At 44.1% G+C, this 20,695-nt stretch overlaps 1 protein-coding gene across 3 annotated transcripts in view; it reads right to left on the bottom strand.

Annotated features, from left to right (window-relative positions):
- Window positions 1-20,695, bottom strand: part of USP4 (ubiquitin specific peptidase 4) — a 52,940-nt gene that overhangs the window by 14,105 nt on the left and 18,140 nt on the right. For 2 of the 3 annotated variants that reach the window (XM_047694070.1, XM_047694072.1), the window contains exons 7-11: window positions 9,091-9,231; window positions 8,142-8,259; window positions 3,761-3,934; window positions 1,937-2,095; window positions 416-640 (exon numbers count right to left, since the gene is read on the bottom strand). In XM_047694070.1, the coding sequence (XP_047550026.1) occupies window positions 416-640; window positions 1,937-2,095; window positions 3,761-3,934; window positions 8,142-8,259; window positions 9,091-9,231 (817 nt within the window). The remainder of the gene's footprint in view (window positions 1-415; window positions 641-1,936; window positions 2,096-3,760; window positions 3,935-8,141; window positions 8,260-9,090; window positions 9,232-20,695) is intronic. The other variant, XM_047694071.1, reaches the window with a different exon arrangement.

The following is a 20,695-nucleotide window of genomic DNA, read 5'->3' as shown; positions in this document are numbered from 1 at the left end:
GAAGAAATGCAAGCCAGAAGACGAAGCAGTAGAGTCCTCCAGTAAGCCTGCAGCAGGGCAGGACACTAAGACCCGGTGGCCATGCCATCCATCTGGCCTTCTGTTCTAGTAGACTCTCTGGGCTGACTGACCAAGAAGTACCCTGCTGCTGCCTCCCAGCATTCAGATGCCAGGACCACTCAGCAGATCAGTCATATTACCTTAGCTGAATGAATGGAGCAGGGGCGGGGAGTGACACAGAAGCCCAGAGGACCTTCACAACCTTCCCTGAGTGACAGAGGATCACACAAAGGTCTGACGGACGCCAAGGGCACACACTTAGGCCAGTGCCACAGGGATTCAGAGGCAGCTGGCAGAAGAAGCCACACTCAGAGTCCCACGGTGAGGGGTGCCATTAGGGTGCAGATCCCCTTACCTGGGTAGGTCTGCAGCGAGGGTCAGCAGGAACCAGAAAGACCTCCATGACTCGATCTTTCTTTAGGGGCAGTGGCAGAGTTAGATAGCAAAATGGGTCAAAGGTAACGGAAACCTTAGCACATTCTGGGCAAACCAAAGTAGATTTGAAGAGGCCATGGAACGTGTCCACAATCACAGAGTCATTCCTTAACCTGTGATTCTCCCAGGCTTCCTTCGCCACCACCTGGAAGGATAAAGATAAATTAGACATTCTCAACACACCTGAGTTGTTTACCCCTTCCTCCGGAATGATCCACAACAGAATCTGAGCTGGACCGTGAGGCAGTCTCTATAGCAAAGAACTTGATCCAGGTCCGGCCAGGGGTGGGACTGCTTTCAGCAGACCATTCTCATTATCAGATGCCAGCTCCACGCCCATTCCCACAATTAACAAAGTCTTCATGTAGGACTGTGGGGCATACAGGCATCTATGTGTCCTCTGATGGGAGCCGGACAGCCCTGACAGCACTGGGGGCAAATGGACCTGACGAGGGCAAGACTGCCTCCTCCAAGGTGTTCAGTGATCCAAAGTCCCTGCAGTGAGTTTTTTTTTTTTTTTTTTAAGATTTTATTTTTATTTGACAGAGATCACAAGCAGGCAGAGAGGCAGGCAGAGAGAGGAAGAGAAGCGGGCTCCCCACCAAGCAGCAAGCCCGATGCGGGGCTCTCTAAGATCATGACCTGAGCCGAAGGCAGAGGCTTTAACCCACTAAGCCACCCAGGCACCCCTGCAGTGAGGTTTTAATTCATACTATAGTTCAGCTAATTCACTCAACTCATAGTCTTTCCTTCAAGCTATAAATACAACTTTAAAGTTTTCATATGATTAAGCCCAATGTGATAGGGTAAAGTTAAATACCAAATTCCCTTTCTATAGATCAGAAAGTCGAGGCAAAAAAAAAAAAAATCAGTGCCTTGGGGCGCCTGGGTGGCTCAGTGGGTTAAGCCGCTGCCTTCGGCTCAGGTCATGATCTCAGAGTCCTGGGATGGAGCCCCGCATCGGGCTCTCTGCTCAGCAGGGAGCCTGCTTCCTCCTCTCTCTCTGCCTGCCTCTCTGCCTGCTTGCGATCTCTCTGTCAAATAAATAAATAAAATCTTAAAAAAAAAAAAATCAGTGCCTTAATAATGTTAACAACAAACTATTTTAATAATCATGTATGTATTTTAATGAGAGCAGCGACACTCCCAAGGCCCATACTAGAGTCACTTTGGTTTTCAGACTGCCCTAGTTTCTGGTTCAGCAATGGAATTACACTCCATAAACGGACACTGACTTCAAGAGCCCCAAGCAGAAGAATTAGGAGTAACTAGAGTTTGCCTCTTTCTGACCCGAAATGCATTTCTCTACCAGAGCCTGTGTCCATGTCATCAACAGCAAAGGGCAACCAGAGCCCTGGCACCAACACTCAAAGACCCTGCAACTCTCGGTAGGAGGCAACTTCTATGAAAAGTTATTGTTCAAAGATCTTCAACATCATACCGCATCTGGCCGCCCATTGGCATCCTTCAGCTCCAGGTAGGGTTTCTTCTTTACTCGGTTCAGATCTTCGTGCAGACCGTCCAGAAGAAAGGCTAACAGCTCCTGAGAGTCCTGTTGCTGGTAGCCAGAAAACTGAGGGGCGAAACGTCCCACTTGAGTCTATAACAAAAGCAATCACATCAGAAGGCATAAGATTTAAAGAACCAGATGAGAACCTGCCATCAAAAATAACGTTGCAGGGTCAGCTGGGACAGTAAGGGAGAACATCATCTGGCCAAGTGGCCCAATTAACTCCTCAGAGCCTAAAGGAGGCCAGTAGTTCTCGCCAGAGAGAGGGCTCAGATCAAAAGCCAGGACAACAGCGGACCTGGCCCCTGGGCCACTGCCCTAAAAGAAGAGTAAGTGAAGGGGGGCACCCCAAGGGGGAAACACCTTGCAAGTACCGACACAAATCCCTCTCTTATGTCCTTCTTTGGTTCAGAATCTCCACGAGAACTTTACAAACGGCATCTGCATCAGCCAGAGGAATCCTCCTGTACCTAACAGCCCCCCTGTCCTTAAATGACTGCCTGCCTTGCACTGTTCTGCATCTACAATCCTCAAGAGCATGGTCCCCAACTAGCACCACTAGCATCACCTGGGAACTTGCCAGGAGAGCACAGTCTTGGGCCTAATGCAGAACTACAGAATCAGAAACTCTGAGGACAGATCCAGTAGTCTGGGTTTAACAAGCCCCCCCAGAGGTTCCAATGAATCCTGACGTTGGAGGATCCATGCTCTCCCACCTGTGTTGCCCAGTACCAGAGCCACGGGCCACATGTGACTACTGAAATTAAAATTAAATACAATAAAAAAATTCAGTTCCTTGCTCACACGAACCACATTTCAAGTGGCTAGGGGCTGCCTGGCTGCCATACGAGACAGTGCAGAGAGGAAAAACGTCCATCATCAAGGAAACTCTGCACTCCCCCTAATACCTAAATATGGTCCTCCAATTGTTCATTTCCGTGAGTTTGAGCTTGACGTATCATCACCTGATTCTAGTCTCTGACTTCATGGCATGGGGACAGTAATTTGCACGTATCTCCCATGGATTAATGTGACCACAGGGGTAAAAAGAATTAGTTTTTAATTTCAATAAACCATTTAAATTTTCTTACTGAGCCAAGGTGCTATGACCCCCCTCCCCTTTGAATGAAAAATCAGCCTATCTTTTCCTACCACAAGCTTCATGAAGGTTCCTTAAACTCTACTGATGCAGGCTAAACAGGGTCTCTCAGATTTCAAAATATGAAGGCAAGATCCTTCCCCTCAACAGGAAAAAATATTTAAGGCAAGGGAAAACCCAAGTTGCTCCAAGAGCCCACTGCAGTTCACCCACTCTTCCTAGCTGAGGGATCCAAGTGAAAACTGACTTTCACACCACACTCCTGGAGTATCAACCCAGTTCCTGACTTAGGCGGCCCACAGTGGGTGTAGGGTCCAGGCTCAGAGAACCTGGGAGTACCCTTCAGATAAAACCGGAAATTCAAGTGAATTGTTACACTCTGGCTTAGGATGTTTCCTACTTCAAGACTGGCACCACAGAACACAGCATTCTGAGCAACCAGCCTACAAATGCCCTCTGCGGCAGCCCCAGCCCACAGGCGGGGGCTGAGGTCGCTTAGAGTAACCGTGTGCTGAATACCTGGTCAACAGAAAAGGAGGATCTCCTCGTGTGGGGCTTTTCATCTCAGACCCCCATCTTAACCCCAAAATGCAACTGGAATAACACTAAATCACTCTCCCCAAAATGGAAAAAAGGAAGTATCTACAGCAACCTACTTTGAACATGCGAGGTGCCACGTGCGAGTCCCTTCCAGACCACATCTGTTTAATGAGCTCTGCATAGGCTTCTGCAATCTCCCCTTTCATTCCCAGAGGGTTGTCTCTGTTGATTTCAGCCTCATATTCATCTTTAAGAAAGTAGTCAGTCAGCGGTGCAGTGTTGCTCAAGCACTGAAAGAGAACATGATCAGAGCTCACACCCCTTCTGAAGCACACAGAGATGAAGATAACCAAGTTATTAAGGGCCAATGAGGGTTGACTCCCAACAAAATGAAGTTCTCCGCAGACTCTCCACAAGGCTCACAACTGTAAGGGACAGCCTCCCAGAAGCCCAGGCTGGTGGCCTGCCTTGCAGCTAACCTCCCAAGGACATGGTGTTGGGGTTCACGCTCACTGTCTAAGAACTGTCTCTGAAATAACTACCAGAGGGCAAAAGCTGAATGCCCCAAGTGCCCAATAGAATACTTTTCTATTCAATGAAGGATGGTTAATTTTTATCATCATAATTTTGAGATTTTTAAAAAAGATTTTATTTATTTATTTGACAGAAAGAGATCACAAGTAGGTGGGGGGGGGAGCAGGTTCCCTGCTGAGCAGAGAGCACGATGTGGGGCTCGATCCCAGGACCCTGGTATCATGACCTGAGCCAAAGGCAGAGGCTTTAACCCACTGAGCCACCCAGGTGCCCCATGAGATGATATTTATTTTTTTTAACTGGAATTGATTACAACATTCCACTGTCTCATGGGAAGATAAAATATAAATGAGCTGAAGGCAAAATGTCTTACTAGAGTTGAAACATTATGTGGGAAAAGATCAGGAAAGATAGTAGAAAAAATAATAACATCAGTATGCGTGTGTACATACTAATTTTAACTCTTCAAATTCAAAAACTTAGTTTTACCAAGTGTTTTTCCTACATCTACTGAGATGGTCATATGGTTTTTCTCCTTTATTCTGTGACCTGGCTAAGTGACACACATCAATTTTTCAGGTGTCAAACTAACAGTTCTCCTGGTACAAATCGTACTTGTTCTACACTTTCATCTAAACATCATTGACTTTGATTTGCTAAAATTTCATTTACATTACTTATGACTACAATAATGAGTGAGATATGACCATCAAAAATTTTCCTTTTTTAAAAAATTCCTGTTGCAGGTGCTGGCTGGCTTAGTTGGTAGAGCGTATGATTCTTTGATCTCAGGGTTGTGAGTTCAAGGTCCACACTGAGTGTAAAGAGTACTTAAAAATAAAATTTTAGAGGGCGCCTGGGTGTGTCTGTTTGTCAAGTGACTGCCTTTGGCTCAGGTCATCATCTCACAGTACTGGCATCAAGTCACACATCAGGCTCCCCCTGCTATGTGGAAAGCCTGCTTCTCCCTCTGCCTGCCACTTCACCCTGCTTGTGCTCTCTCTCTGTCAAATAAATAAAATCTTAAAAATAAATAAATAAATAAAATTTCAGGAAAAAAGGATTTCTTGTCAATTTTTGGTATCAGAGTATGCTGCCTTGTAAAATGATTTAAGGAGTTGTCCCTCTTTTCCCATTTCCTGAAAGAGTTTATATGATTGGTATCACTTCTTGCTTTAAATCCTTGAATATGGGGCGCCTGGGTGGCTCACTGGGTTAAAGCCTCTGCCTTCGGCTCAGGTCATGATCTCAGGGTCCTAGGATTGAGCCCCGCATCCAGCTCTTTGCTCAGTGGGGAGCCTGCTTTCCCCCTCCCCCATGCCTGCCTCTCTGCCTACTTGTGATCTCTCTGTCAAAGAAATAAATAAAATCTTAAAAAAAAAATCCTTGAATATATTCACCAATAAAGCCATCTAGAACAAGAATTTTCTTTGTTGTAAAGCTTTTAATCACTGAGTCAATTTCTTTAACAAATACAGGACTATTCATATTTTCTATTTCTTCCTGTGTAAGTTTGATAAATTATGTCTTTCTAAGCAACTTGTCCAAACTTGTCATCTAAATTGTCTTACTGGCATAAAGATGTTTCACTATGTTCACATCTTTTAAAATTTTTTAAAAACTTAATTTAATTGTATTCAGATTTTACTTACTGAACATAAACTGCAATACTGGTTTAATTTACTATCCTCTAATCTTTTTAATGGCTACAGGGTCTGTAGTGATATTCTTCTTTCATTCCTAACTTTAATCATTTATATTTTCTCTCTTTTCCTCTTCATCAGTTACCCTGAGCACTTATGGCAATTTTATGAGTTTTTTGTTTTTTTATTTCCAAAGAATCACATTTGGCTACAGTGTTAATCACCCCTTTATTTCATTAATTTATGCTCTTCTCTCTATTATCCCCCTCCCACTTCATTTGGGTTTCATTTGTTCTTTCCCTAGCATTAAGAGATAGAAACTTAAATGATGGTGGGGCGCCTGGGTGGCTCAGTGGGTTAAGCCTCCACCTTCAGCTCGGGTCATGATCTTAGGGTCCTGGGATCGAGCCCCACATCGGGCTCTCTGCTCAGTGGGGAGCCTGCTTCCCCCTCTCTCTCTGACTGCCTCTATGCCTATTTGTGATCTCTCTCTGTCAAATAAATAAATAAAATCTTAAAAAAAAACTTAAATGATGGAATTTAATCTTCTTTTTTTCCTGAAATTTACATGTAGAGCTATAGACGTCCTCATTATCATTATCTTCATTTAACAGTTGAGGGTAATTGAGGATACAAAGAGTTGAGAAAAACCTACCCATGAAAAGCCAAATCTCAAGTTTCTTTTCTTCAGTACTCTGCTCTTCCCATCTCACCACAGTGGGAAAAAATAATTTCCAAACCTAAGAGTCACCTATTTTTTTACATATCTTTTTATTTTTTCCTTTCTACTCCATGAAACTTCAAAGTTAGATTGTTAGTCCTGTGAGTACAAAAAACCATGTCTCATTTGCTGACCACTGAGTCTCTATGTATAGTAAAGCATCGCCTTACCCAAAGAGAAAGGCTGGCTCTTGCCCTTGGCTTCTGTACTTGTACAATTTTTTATCTTTTTTTTTTTTTAAGTAGGCTCCACCCAACATGGGGCTTGAACTCACCACCCTGAGATCAAGAGTCACATGCCCTACCAACTGAGCCAGCCAAGTGCCCCTTGTCCTTGGCTTCTGGAAAGTACTCTGGTGACCCCTGGAATGTTATCCCTGACAGGAATATCTTTGTTTGTCTGGAGGTCATCAGTCATACTGGAGAATCTAATGTGGTGATTCCAGTGTTGTGGAGAATCTCATGTTGAGGTGGTGGTGGCCACACATTGTCATCTTAGGGTGAGAACCAGCCACTCCAGAAAAACCACCACCGTGGCCTGTGGGGAGCAGGGGATGAGGGTGGGGGGCTTGGGTCACACTGTATTAGTCTACCTGGAGACTGAGTTTAACCACCTGGGCAATTAATTAATCATGCCACGTGATAAACCACCAATAAAAATTCTGGAAACCAAAGCTCGGGTGAGTCTACATATTTGGCAATACCCCATGCTTACTGTTACACATCAATGCCAGGAAAATAATGCATCCTGACTCCACAGGAAGAGAAAAACAGAAGCTCCACACTGGGGACCCTCCTGGACTCTCCTGATTTGCTCCAACCATTGGCTAATTTTAACTTGTATCCTTTCACTATAATAAACCACAACTGTGAATATAATAGTTTTATTTATTTTAAATAAAATTAATTTAAAAAAAATTAACATCTTTATTTAAAATATATGTAAAATATTAAATGTTATTTTATTAAAATTAAAAATATAAATATAAAAAATTGTTGATTTAAATAATGTTAATACTTAATATAATAGCAAATTATTGAAACCAAAGGCAGTCTTGGGGACTCCCAAACTTGCAGCTGGGATCAGAAGTGAAGGCAGTCTTGGGAACTCTGCCCTCCTAACTCTGTAGCTGGACTCTAACTCCAGCCCATGTCCACCACAGTATGGTCACACAGTATGTCCCCAATAAATATTTGATCAACAAACAAATGAAGTATCAAAGGAAGGACTTTTGGATTTTGCACAATCGGGGCATGAGATTAGACAGCTATCATTGGCGCAGTAAATTCTCATCCCATCAGAAACCAATTGGGCAAGTACATCGATATTTTCTGGGGAGATCATCCCTAGTGGCCAACAAAATTCAAAATATTTTTACTGTAAAACCAACCCCAGGACTGATTCAGGGCCATTAACAGCGATAAGGCCATTCTGTACTAACCAGTGGGAGGTACCCTGACAGGTATTCCTGAAGTACTAACAAAGGGTAGGCAGGGATCCCTGGTAAAGGGTCCCCCCAACATTTTAGCATGCCTTTCCTAACCACGCCCCAGTCCTGTGATGAAGCAGTGTTACTGAGATGACGATTCTCCCCTCTACCTGCAAAGCGGAGTTCATGAAGCAGGTGTTCCCCAGGTTTCCAAGTCCGCAGAGCCCAGGCTGAATGTGAGAAGATGGCGACTCCTGACAATTATACGAAGCAGAGAAGCCAGATCCACTGGAAAACACAACCCACACCAGCAATAAAAGCGAGTGCTGTGCACAAGCCCTCAGGAAACCTTGTGAGGCTTCTCCAGGGCCTCTGCAATCCCTATCTGGTAATAATTCCATGATAGGAGTTCTTCCTACACCCCTCGCCAGCCCTCCAGCCACTCCTCTTCTCCCACCCCTGCCCCTGATTTGACACGACAGCAGGTGGTAAGCACATCCTTAAGGGGAGAAATGCTATCTGAGTTCTCTACTCTCAGGCTTTTGGCAAATGCTAACTGTGTTTCCCTCTAGAAGGCTAACTGCCACGTGACTTCACGGAAGAACATGTGGTTACCAAGATTAAGAGCTCACACCTGCTACCACTCACCAGGCCACACTTTGTCCTAACTGTGCATAAGGATTCACACACACTCTCACCTCACCCTCCTCCTCCTCCATTCAGTCTGTGCTACATGGCAGACGCTCGTGAGATGCTCGTACAAAGGAGGGGGAAACAGGCAGGGATCCCCCACAGCTGAGAACCATTCCCTCAGAGCTATTACTGTGCTGTGATACAGCCAGCCCATCCTTTCACACGAAAAGTGGTGATCCCCCCCAGGATCACCAGTGACTTAGGCTGTGCGCATAACAGCAGCTCATCTAAGGACAAGCAATGTAAGTGAGAAGTAGGAGACATACTCTACGGTGGGTATGAAATGGAGAGAGAAAACACATGCAGCATGCTCCCAAGGGGAAGCCTAATCCCACTAGGCTTAGTGTTGCAGCAGAAGAGCTCTCCAGACACAGGCTGGGAAAGGACTCAGAGGGAGGGAAGCAAAGTGAAAGGGCCTGCTCTTACCCCCTGCTGACACCGGAGCTGTGCATCCCAGAGGTGTTAGTGCTATCACCATTTGCAATGGGAGAGGCAGACACTGAGGAATAGGGACTTGCTGATGATGTTGGAGAGGTAGGAAAATTTCTGCTAGGCGCAGTACTTGATCTGGGAGAGAGAAGCAGAGACAACGCTACTGACTTTTTGCAAAAAGCAAGCCCTACAGAATGCCTTAGGTCTCTTTTCAAGAAATAAATGTTCTCCATATTCAGTTATTTAAAATAAATTGCCAAAGGCCTACTGTCATACTACTTCAAGATTAATTTTACTTAAGTGAGTAAAAAAATTAATTGGTCTTCCTGGTCTCATTCATTCATGTGGTCGCCCACCCAATCTCTCAGTAGGATAAACCACAAAGTTGGTCTTTAGGGCATCCTGATTTGATTTATAAATCATAAGCTTCCCTAATAAGAGTTACCCGTGAAAGACAGAGAAAAATGTCAATAAGAGAGGAAAATCCCCAAAATACTTGACCCGAAATGAGCAGCTGGCTTTGAGTATACTACAACAGGAAAATGGTAGTTTGGTTTCACTACACTATTCAAGGAGAATTGTTTTTGCTTCCTCAAATTTATCAAATGTGAGTAACCTCTGTTTCAAACTTATGTTTCAATATTTTTCACAATATATCTTATTTTAGATTTATACCAACTTTCTGATTAATAAATGCAAGTGCTATCCCAAACACTAAGTTGGTATGATTTTTTATCAATTTTCTACTAAAATCTGTATAAGAACATGTAGAAGAAAGTGGATCATTCTGCTCTGTTTCAAATATGTACAACTGTGATTTTCCTTCTTGATTTGGGGTTATTTTTAGACTACAGAATATGATTATGATATGCCCCAGCAGCAAGCCCAACCTAAGGGATCTGATCTCAACCAGGGTTCTCTACAAGAAAGTGAAACGAGGCAGCAGAGATAAGGAGTGACCCTGCACCCACACCTGCAATGGACAGACATCAGGAAACTATCCAGGGGTTTAAGTTAGGCACCAGGAACTGAGTTCTGCTCCACACTCTGACGTCACAGTGAGGGAGAGGGAAAGAGGGTTCCCCAGCGCCTCTCCTTCCCAAAGGGAAATGCACCTTTCTCAAATCCTGAAGAGTAATTGCTTCACAGAGCTTCATCCTCATGCTGCAAAAAAGTCCAAGAATCCAGATAACCTCAACAAGTGAGACTCGGCAGAGCCAAGGGCACTCTCTTCCACCACACAGGTGACTTCAGCACACATTGGAAACCTGTCCATGGTGATAAAGGCAGGAAGGCTACCCGAGGCTAGTCTGATATGGCAGACCATTCTCAGGTCTGTTGACAGGTACTATAAGATAGTGAAATACGAATTCTAACATGCAGAACCTCAACGCATATAATTTAACACTCCCCTTTTTACTAACTGTTCACTAGTAACATTCTACTTCTTTGAACACAAAAGGGGAATATCCACAGAAGCCATAACCAAATCTGTCAATTCCTTAAACAGACATTTCTGGTTGAAATGAAAGGAAACAAAGAAAAATTTTATTTGACATTTGTTTAAAATGGTTCTAGAAAATACTGCCAGTAGTTTTCAGAGTAAATTCAGTCAAAAAGAAATCCAATGATGACTACATAAGGATGTCTTTTTATATGCTTGAAAATTTACATAAGAAAATCTTTCGGGGCGCCTCTGCCTTTGGCTCAGGTCATGATCTCAGGGTCCTGGGATCGAGCCCCACATGGGGCTCTCTGCTCAGCGGGGAGCCTGCTTCCCCTTCTCTCTCCGCTTCTCTACTTGTGATCTCTGTCAAATAAATAAACAAAATCTTAAAAAAAAAAAGAGGGGCGCCTGGGTGGCTCAGTGGGTTAAGCCGCTGCCTTCGGCTCAGGTCATGATCTCGGGGTCCTGGGATCGAGTCCCGCATCCGGCTCTCTGCTCAGCAGGGAGCCTGCTTCCCTTCCTCTCTCTCTCTGCCTGCCTCTCTGCCTACTTGTGATCTCTGTCTGTCAAATAAATAAATAAAATCTTTAAAAAAAAAAAAAAAGAAAGAAAATCTTTTTTTTTTTTTTTTTTTAAGATTTTATATATTTATTTGAGAGTGAGAGAATGAGAGAGAGAGAGCACAAGACGGGGGAAGATCAGAGGGAGAAGCATATGCCCTGCCGAGCAGGGAGCCCAATGCAGGACTCGATCCTGGGACTCCAGAATCATGACCTGAGCCGAAGGCAGTCACTTACCCAACTGAGCCACCCAGGCGCCCAAACTTTTTCTTTTTTAAAGACATTTATTTATTTCAGAGAGAGAGAAAGCCAGTTAGCAGTTGGGGGGAGGTACAGAAGGGGAGGGAGAGGGACAAGTGGACTCAGCACTAAATGCAGAGCAGGAGTGGGGGTGGAATCTTGATCTCAGGACCCTGAGATCATGCTGGAACTGAGTCAGACACTTAACCCACTGAGCCACCCATACGCCACAAGACCAAATTTTTCTTAAATTCCACCCTTGACAGACAAAAGACCTCTGTGCAGAAAAGTGACTATCTGGGAAACGCCTGGGCACTTGGCACTTGTCATCAGGCAGCTTTAGAACACATTCTGGGGCACTGCAGGTGGGAAACATCTTAAGCTCCAGGGTACAGATTAGTTGAGGCAAGACCTCACTGGGTCTCATGCCACAAACACTCTGATAACAGAGGCTACAACTCCAAAGGATGCTTCTGCTCCTTTAAAAGACACTCTGGTCAAGCCTCTGGTCTCTCAGTAGCTTTCCACCCAGGTATTTCCTGCTTCTGGGCATATCTAGTCCTTACCAGTCACAACTAGAACATACCCTGAACCCAAGATCCAGGTCCTGTAACACACTCATGCCTGTCCTCCTTGTTCCACTGACCTCTGCATGCTTCTCAGATGTTCTCCAGGCTGAAAGCTGCTCTGCAGACGAACCCACCCTTTAGGGATGACCTCAAGTAACCAGAGTCTAGCACCTGGCATTATCATTAAGATAACAATGAACTGGCTGGCTAGTGGTAACAATGAACTTGCTGGCTCTACTGGTAGAGCATTCAATTTTGATCTCAGTGTTGTGAGTTTGAGCCCCAAATTCGCTGTAGAGATTACTTAAGAATAAAATCTTTTTTTTTTTTTTTAAGATTTTATTTATTTATTTGTCAGAGAGAGAGAGAGAGAGGGAGAGAGAGCGAGCACAGGCAGACAGAATGGCAGGCAGAGGCAGAGGGAGAAGCAGGCTCCCTGACGAGCAAGGAGCCCGATGTGGGACTCGATCCCAGGACGCTGGGATCATGACCTGAGCCAAAGGCAGCTGCTTAACCAACTGAGCCACCCAGGCGTCCCTTAAGAATAAAATCTTAAAAAAAAGAAAAGAAAAGAAAAGAAAAGAAAAAGGTAACAATGAACTCTTACTGGAATCCTCACTGCCTTCACAACACCCTAAGCTGTGTTCTCCCCACACCAATGCTGTCAACCCTCGTCTGCATGTACCCACATCTCCGCTTCAAGAATACTATCCTCTTCTACTTCTGGACAGGCAGCCTCAAAAGGGGGCCATGGTGCAGTTAACCAGGAATTAGAGACCTCGGGCAAGTAAAGTCAGAGGGAGACAGAGTCAGAGAGAGAGAGAGATGGAAGTAAGGCCTGCTCTACAAAAAACTTTGGAAGCACGAACACAAAGGTTTGCACAATCCACTAGGAAGAGAAGATCGTCTTAAAATGTTCAGAATTTACAAGGTGGCCCTCACTAATAAAAGAGCTGAACACAATTTATGCTGTTCTCCTGCCACAACACGCGTTAAACTGACTCTATAGGTAGGTTAAAGGGGGGGGGGGGCTAATCAATGACTTCCCCTGAATAACAAATTCGCTTGTCACATTTTACCACTCCCTCAGGGTTAACCTGTGTCTGCTTGACAGATGCATTACTGAATATAAAGCTGTTTTTGTTTTTTAAAGAAAATCTAATAAAAAATGGTAGCTCAGTTGGTTAAGTGTCTGCCTTTGACTCAGGTCATCATCCCAGGGTCATGGGACCAAGGTGCACCAGGGAGCCCACTTCTCCCTCTCTCTATGCCCCTCCTTTATGTGCTCTCTCTAAAATCTTGGGTTGCCTCAGTGGCTTAGTCAGTTAAGCATCTGCCTTTGGCTCAGGTCATGATCCCAAGGTCCTGGGGCTGAGTCCCGCATCAGGCTCCCTGCTCAGCGGAGAGCATGCTTCTCCCTCTCCCTCTCCTCCTCAAACCCCACTTATGTTCTCTCTCTCAAATAAATAAAATCTTAAAAAAGAAAATTCCAATCTGAGAGTTTTGATGAATGAATTTTAGCCCATTTATAGTTATTTTAATCACTTTTCCAGCTGTCCTTAATTCAGCCTCCTTATCTCATGTTTTCTAATTACCAATTCTCAGTTGTTCTTTTTTACTTCCTGCCCTCAATTTCCCTTCTTAGGTATGGCAGTTTCCTAGCTGTCTTCAGTACTGTGATTTATAAGAAATATGTATTTTTTAAAAAATAATAAGAAATATGTATTTTGGGGGCACCTGGGTGGCTCAGTGGGTTAAAGCCTCTGCCTTCGGCTCAGGTCATGATCCCAGGGTCCTGGGATCGAGCCCCGCATCGGGCTCTCTGCTCAGCGGGGAGCCTGCTTCCTCCTCTCTCTCTGCCTGCTTCTCTGCCAACTTGTGATCTCCATCTCTCAAATAAATAAATAAAATCTTAAAAAAAAAAAAGAAATATGTATTTTGGCCTTGTCCAAAATTCCTGGCACACAGTCCCTCAGTAATTTCCTCAGTAATGAGTGATGGGAGCATCTTCTGTTATCCTTGCATTTCTGCCCTTGGTTCGTGAAATAGCTTAAGTGTTAAAAGCAAAAGGAATGTCTTATTTCCAACACACCCCTTTCAACAACCTCAGTTTACATTAGTGACTTTTAAAAAGTCACAAAGGATGGGGCTTGTCAGAAGATCTAACCATGTGATTAGAGGGTTGGAACTTACAGCGGCCCAACACCAAACCCCTGGAGAGGGGAGAAGGGCTGGAAATCTGAGTTCAGTTACTAATGGCTAAATGATTTCATCAATCATGCCTACTTATGGAGGCTTGCACAAAAATCCCTGCAGTATGGGAACTTTGGAGAACTTCCAGGTTGGTGAAAACATGGAGGTGCCAAAATGCTGGAATGACTGAGGGCAGCTCCTCACCCCTTTCCTATACCCACCTGGTACCTCTTCCATCTCACTGTTGCCGAGTTATAACCTTTCTTGACAAACTGGTCTTCCTGAGTTCTGTGAATTGTTCTAGCAAATTATCAAGTCCAAGGAGGGATCATAGGAACCTCTGATTAACAGCCGGTGATCCCAAGCACAGGAAACAACCTGGACTTGGAACTGGGCCAGTTCTGATGGACTGAGACCTTAACCTGTGGGATCTGATGGTACTTCCAGGTAGACTGTGCTAGAATTGAGTGGAATTGTACAACAGGTGTCAGAGAACTGGATGGTGTGAGAAAAACCTACACACATGTAGTGGCGAGTGCCCGTAGACTAGAGAAGAAAAAGAGGATTTGTTTCCCCCCCGTTTTGTCTCCCAGTAAGTTATTCTAACCTTTTTCCTTAGAGACCCCAATTTTTTAAAATCTTTTAAAAGATTTTATTTATTTATTTGAAAGAAAGAGTGAGCGAGAGGGAGAGAAAGATCACGAGTAGGGGCAGAGGAAAGGGGAGAAGGAGACTTTCCTGCTGAGCAGGGAGTATGACACAGGGCTCAATCCCAGGACCCTGGGATCATGACCTGAGCTGAAGGCAAACACTTAACTGACTGAGCCACCCAGCCACCCCAAGAAACCCAATTTTTAGCTAGACACCTTGCAACCCTGCTAAAAGGCATTTTCTGGCTCCCCTAAAGCTAGGTATGGTCATATCATTGACCAAAGAGAAGCAAAGCGATGTCTTATGTATGATTTCTGGGAAATTTCCTTAAAATGAAGGGCTATGTCCCTCCTTTTCCTTGCTTCCTCCTCCTTGTCACTTGAATGCAGGTGTAACCAAACAGCTCAGGATCCTAAACCCAGAGGGAAGAGCCTCTGAAGCAGAAGCTGCACATAGCAGAATAACATGACAGAGCGGCTGGGTTTCTAATGATACCAGCACTGGACCACCCGCCTCAGAAATTTTTTTTTCAAGATTTTATTTACTTATTTGAGAGAGAGAAAGCGAGCGAGTGAGAGAGCATAAACAGCAAAGAGAGGGAGAAGCAGGCTTCCCATCCATCCCCCAGCAGGGAGCCCGATGCGGGACTTGATCCCAGAACCCTGAGATCATGACCTGAGCCGAAAGCAGACGCTTAACCCACTGAGCCACCACGGATACCTCAGAAATTCCTCTTAGAAAGACTTAAAGTATCATCTTTCTTTTTTTTTTTTTTTTTTTTTTTAGATTTTTTTTTTTATTTATTTATTTGACAGAGAGAGATCACAAGTAGACGGAGAGGCAGGCAGAGAGAGAGAGAGAGGGAAGCAGGCTTCTTGCTGAGCAGAGAGCCCGATGTGGGACTCGATCCCAGGACCCTGAGATCACGACCTGAGCCGAAGGCAGCGGCTTAACCCACTGAGCCACCCAGGCGCCCCAAGTATCATCTTTCTTAACTGCCTTCAAACCTTTCCTAATCAACACAGTATATTTTAAAGATATATTTTCTACTTTTACATTTCTGGCAGTTACTCCATTAACTTATTAGAACCTACAACTGTTTTTATTTTTGCCCATCAACTACTTAGACTTGTAACATTCCCATCTCTCTCAGCTCTGTACTGCCTCTCATTTCCTCACTTGTCTTCCATGTTGGCATTAGCCAGAATTAACTTCTGGACTGGTATTGAGATGGGTTGCTTTCTTACACCTATCATACTATTATTCAACTTTTTACTGAAGTACTACAAAGAGAATACATAAATCATGAACGTCAAAATCAAGAAATTTGAACCAAATGATTACATCTACATAACCAGTACCCTGACCCAGAAACAGGACAGCCCTAGACCCCAAGTGTCCTCTTCATACTCCTGTCAGTCATGATTTCTCCCATAACTAACGACTACCATGACCTTGAGCCCCCTAGGTAAGTTTTGCCTGTTCTTAAACTTGGTATTAAGAGAACATAGGATGCCATGTTTTGTGTCCAGCTTCTCTCATTCAACACTGTTCACGACACACAACACTAACGGGTCCCTACAGACTCTCACTGGGTGAATACACTACAATGTCTCTATCCCCTCTATTTTTGGACATCTGGTTTAACTCCAGTTTGTGACTATGACAAGCAAGCAGTGCCATCATGAACATTTTTGAACATATCTTTAAGTGAACATGAGATGTATTTCTGTTGGCTGTATGCCTAGGACTGGTTCACAGAGTTGTAGAATATGTACATAATTCTTCCTCTAGTAAGGGTTGCCAAATCTCCTAAAATCACATCAATTTATATCCCCTAACAGCAGGGCCCAACAATCCAAGGTGTTCCACACCTCAACATCACTTGGTACTGTCCATCGTTTTCACTGAGCCATTTTGGGGGGTGTGCAGGAGCACTGTGTTATGGTTTTAATTTGCCATTTCTGGATGATTGCAGAGGTTAATACCTCTCCATATGCTTGCTAGCCATCCAGACATCCTTTTTGGTAAATTAACTGTTCAAGATGTTTTGCCCCTTTTCTAATGGGGTTGCCTAACTTTTTCTTACTGACTTGGGAGGCGTTTCTTCAAAATTCTGGAGATAAGCAATGTGTCAGACATATTATTGCAAATATCTTTTCTCACCCTGTGGCTTGCCTTTTTACTCTCTGGTGAACATTCTTAAAAGTCACAGTCACCCCCTCTATCCATTTCCTCCTCCAAGGTTTCTGGTGTTGTGTCTTCTGTCAGAAATCTTTGCTCACTCCAAAGTCCTAAAAGCCCTTGCTTTTCTGGCCAACAGAACACTTTCTTATGAGCGTGCTCTCTCTCACATTACAGATTCTACCGCATGCCCCTGGGCTCTAAAAGTAATTCCTCCACTCAGGAGCCTGGTGTGGAAAACCTTCCAAGGTCAGCTATGCTAAAGGAAAAAAATATTTCAACTTTACATTTAAATAAGTTTAGCAGGATTCACAATTCTGCTTTTCAAGTTATTTACTTTGACCCTGAAAAAGTCTCTCTTAGATCCATTACTGCTGTCAAGTTTGATACTAGTCCCCTTATTCCTTTGTGACTTTGTCTTTCAGAAAGACTTGAAATTCTCTCTACATCTTTGTTGTTAGGTTTTTACTGTACTGTCTAGGCGTGGGATTTCTTCCTTCCATCTGTTGTGTTTAGCATTATTTAAATTTCAGACCTTTCCTCTTTTATGATTTCTGGGAAACTCTGGGTTATTATAATCTCATACATTTTCTTCCCCTTCCTCCGGTCACTTCCTCTCTGCCTTGGAGATTCCTATTACACAAATGTTGACATTTCTACCCCATCCTCCATAGCACTTCGCTCCGCCTATCTTTCACCTCTCCATCCCTCCTAATGCTGCACAGAATCCTTAGACCTGACCTTCCAACTTCTTCACTCTTTAGCAACATCCATTCTGCTACTCAACCCATCTCCCGAATTCTTTGGCCCCAAGTATGTCTCCTCATTCCTGCTTCATGTCCCCACTTGCTTTCCTTGATGATACTCATTATGCTTACTCCATGCTCCCAGGAGGCTGCGAGCACAGATTATGCTCCACTAGCACAGGCCGTCAATGGGCCATTTTCTTTTCATTCGACTATACCTGTCAGCTACTCGTTATGGCTCCCTTGAGCTGTTCACCAGGTGAGACCACATTACTCCTCCACTCACTGCACTGCCTCCAACAAACTCTCTACCACCACCACCCCCAAGGTACACCTGGAATCCAGACTCTCACATGGCCCATGGGGCTCCCCACGTCGTCCCCTGAACCCTCCTGCAATCAGCCCCAACAAACTCCCACCAGTCTTCAACAAAGCCTGCTTTGGCTTCAGAACATCCACCATGGCTGACACCTCAGCCTCACAATCTTATTCTCATTAAGCACTCCACTCACTGCTGAGTCCCTCACTTCCATTGTGACCATGCTCAAATGGCACCTCAGAGAGGCCTCCCTATCACCCTATTTAAATCTGCTCCTTCCTGGGGTGCCTGGGTGGGTCAGTGGGTTAAAGCCTCTGCCTTCGGCTCAGATCATGATCCCAGGGTCCTGGGATCGAGCCCCGCATCGGGCTTTCTGCTCAGCAGGGAGCCTGTTTCCCCTTCTCTCTCTGTCTGCCTGTCTGTCAAATAAATAAATAAAATCTTTTAAAAAACAAAAAACCTGCTCCTTCCCAAAGCCTAGCCCTTGATTTTCTTCCCTGATTTTTTCCCACAGTAGTTAAAAACCATTGTACCTGTGGGTAGTTCTTGTCTACTTACTGTCCCTTGAGGATACAAACTTTACTACTGTATCCTCAGTATCTAGAACAGTGTCTGGAACTTTTAGGAGAGTGAGGAGTGTACCTCAGGAATCTCGCTCTGGGCTCACTGGCCACGGGATGCACTTTGCAGGATGAATCTAACCTTCAGGCAAATTCAAGGAGGCACTGCTCTTTTCCAAAAGCTATCTCCCTTCACTGGAATCTGAGACCTCAAGGTGTGGAAGAGATGGGAAAAAGCAACTCTGGGAAAAGAAGGCAGAACCTAACAGTCTTCCTAGGCCAGTATATCCAGCCTCTTCCACTCCAAGTTGTCAACCCTACCTCACAGATCCACCTTCTGTCTCCCCTGGGAGGGTCCTCACAGTTTTTAAGTAATTTTCTCTCAGTTCTGTGGCACTTCCAGTTCGAAGAAGGGAGTCAGCAATCTAGGCTAGGCTTCTGACTGCTGCTGTCACAAATTACCAACAACTTGCTGGCTTAAAACAACAGAAATTTATTATCTTAACAATTTTGCGGGTCAGAAATCCAAAATGATTCTCACTGAGCTAAAGAGCTGTGTTTCTTTGTGGAGCCTCTAGGGACTTCTAGAGGCCACGCACGTTCCCTGGCTCATGGCCAGTAAAGCCTTTCTATTCGTTTTACATCACGTGCCCTCCATAATGGCCATCACACAGTTACCCCATCCCTCACCCACCTCTAGCAACCCTCAGTTTATTTCCTATAATTAACAGTCTTATGGTTTGTCTCCCTGATTTCGACTTTATTCTTCCCCTATGATCCTATTTTGTTTCTTAAATTCCATATAGGACTGAGATCATATAATTGTCTTTCTTAGATTGACTCATTTCACTTAGCATAATACCCTCTAGTTCCATCACATTGTTGAATGGCAAGATTTCAAATTTTTGATGGCTGCATAATATTCTACTGTATTTATATCTATATTTATATCTATATATAGATATAGATATATGACACATCTTCTTTTTCCATTCATCTGTTGATAGACATCTGGACTCTTTCCATAGTTGGTTATGGTGAACATTGATGCTATAAACATTGGGGTGCACGAGCCCTTTAGCTCACTACTTCTGTATCTTCAGGGTAAATACCCAGTAGTAGTGCAATTGCTGGGTCACAGAGTAGCTCTACTTTCAACTTTTATGAACCTCCATACTGTTTTCCACAGTGGCTGCACCAGCTTGCATTTCCACAAACAGTGTAGGAGGATACCCCTTTCTCCGCATCCTCGCCAACATGTCATTTCCTGACTTGTTAATTTTAGCTGTTCTGATTGCTGTGAGGTAGTATCTCATTGTGGTTTTGATTTGTATTTCCATGATGCCAAGTGATGTTGAGCATATTTTCACGTGTCTCTTGGCCATTATTGTATGTCTTCTTTGGAGAAATGTCGTTCATGGGGCGCCTGGGTGGCTCAGTGGGTTAAGCCTCTGCCTTCGGCTCAGGTCATGATCCCAGAGTCCTGGGATCAAGCCCCGCATCGGGCTCTCTGCTCAGCAGGGAGCCTGCTTTCTCCTCTCTCTCTGCCTACTTGTGATCTCTGTCGAATAAATAAATAAAATCTTAAAAAAAAAAAAGAAATGTCATTCATGTCTTCTGCCCATTTCTTGACTGGGTTATTTGTTCTTTAGGTGTTGAGTTTGATAAGTTCTTTATAGATTTTGGATACCAGCCCTTTATCTGAATGTCATTTGCAAATATCTTCTCCCCCTCTGTCTGTTGTCTTTAGGTTCTGTTGACAGTTTCCTTTGCTGTGCAAAAGTTTTTATCTTGATGAAGTCCCATTACTTCATTTTTGCCTTTGCTTCCCTTGCCTCTGGAAATGTGTCTAGCAAGAAGCTGCTGTGGCCAAGGTCAAAGAGACTGCCACCTGTGTTCTCTAGGATTTTGATGGACTGTCTCACATTTAGGTCTTTCATCCACTTTGGGTCTATTTTTGTGTATAGTGTAAGGAAACGGTCCAGTTTCATTCTTCTGCATATGGCTGTCCAACTTTCCTAACACCACTTGTTGAAGAGACTGTCTTTTTTCCACTGGATATTCTTTCCTGCTTTGATGAAGGTTAGTTGACCAGAGACTTGAGGGTCTATTTCTGGGTTCTCGATTCTG

The sequence above is a fragment of the Lutra lutra genome, chromosome 1, assembly GCF_902655055.1.
Source record: "Lutra lutra chromosome 1, mLutLut1.2, whole genome shotgun sequence".
NCBI lineage: Eukaryota > Metazoa > Chordata > Mammalia > Carnivora > Mustelidae > Lutra > Lutra lutra.
This window is presented reverse-complemented; position numbering and strand designations above follow the sequence as displayed.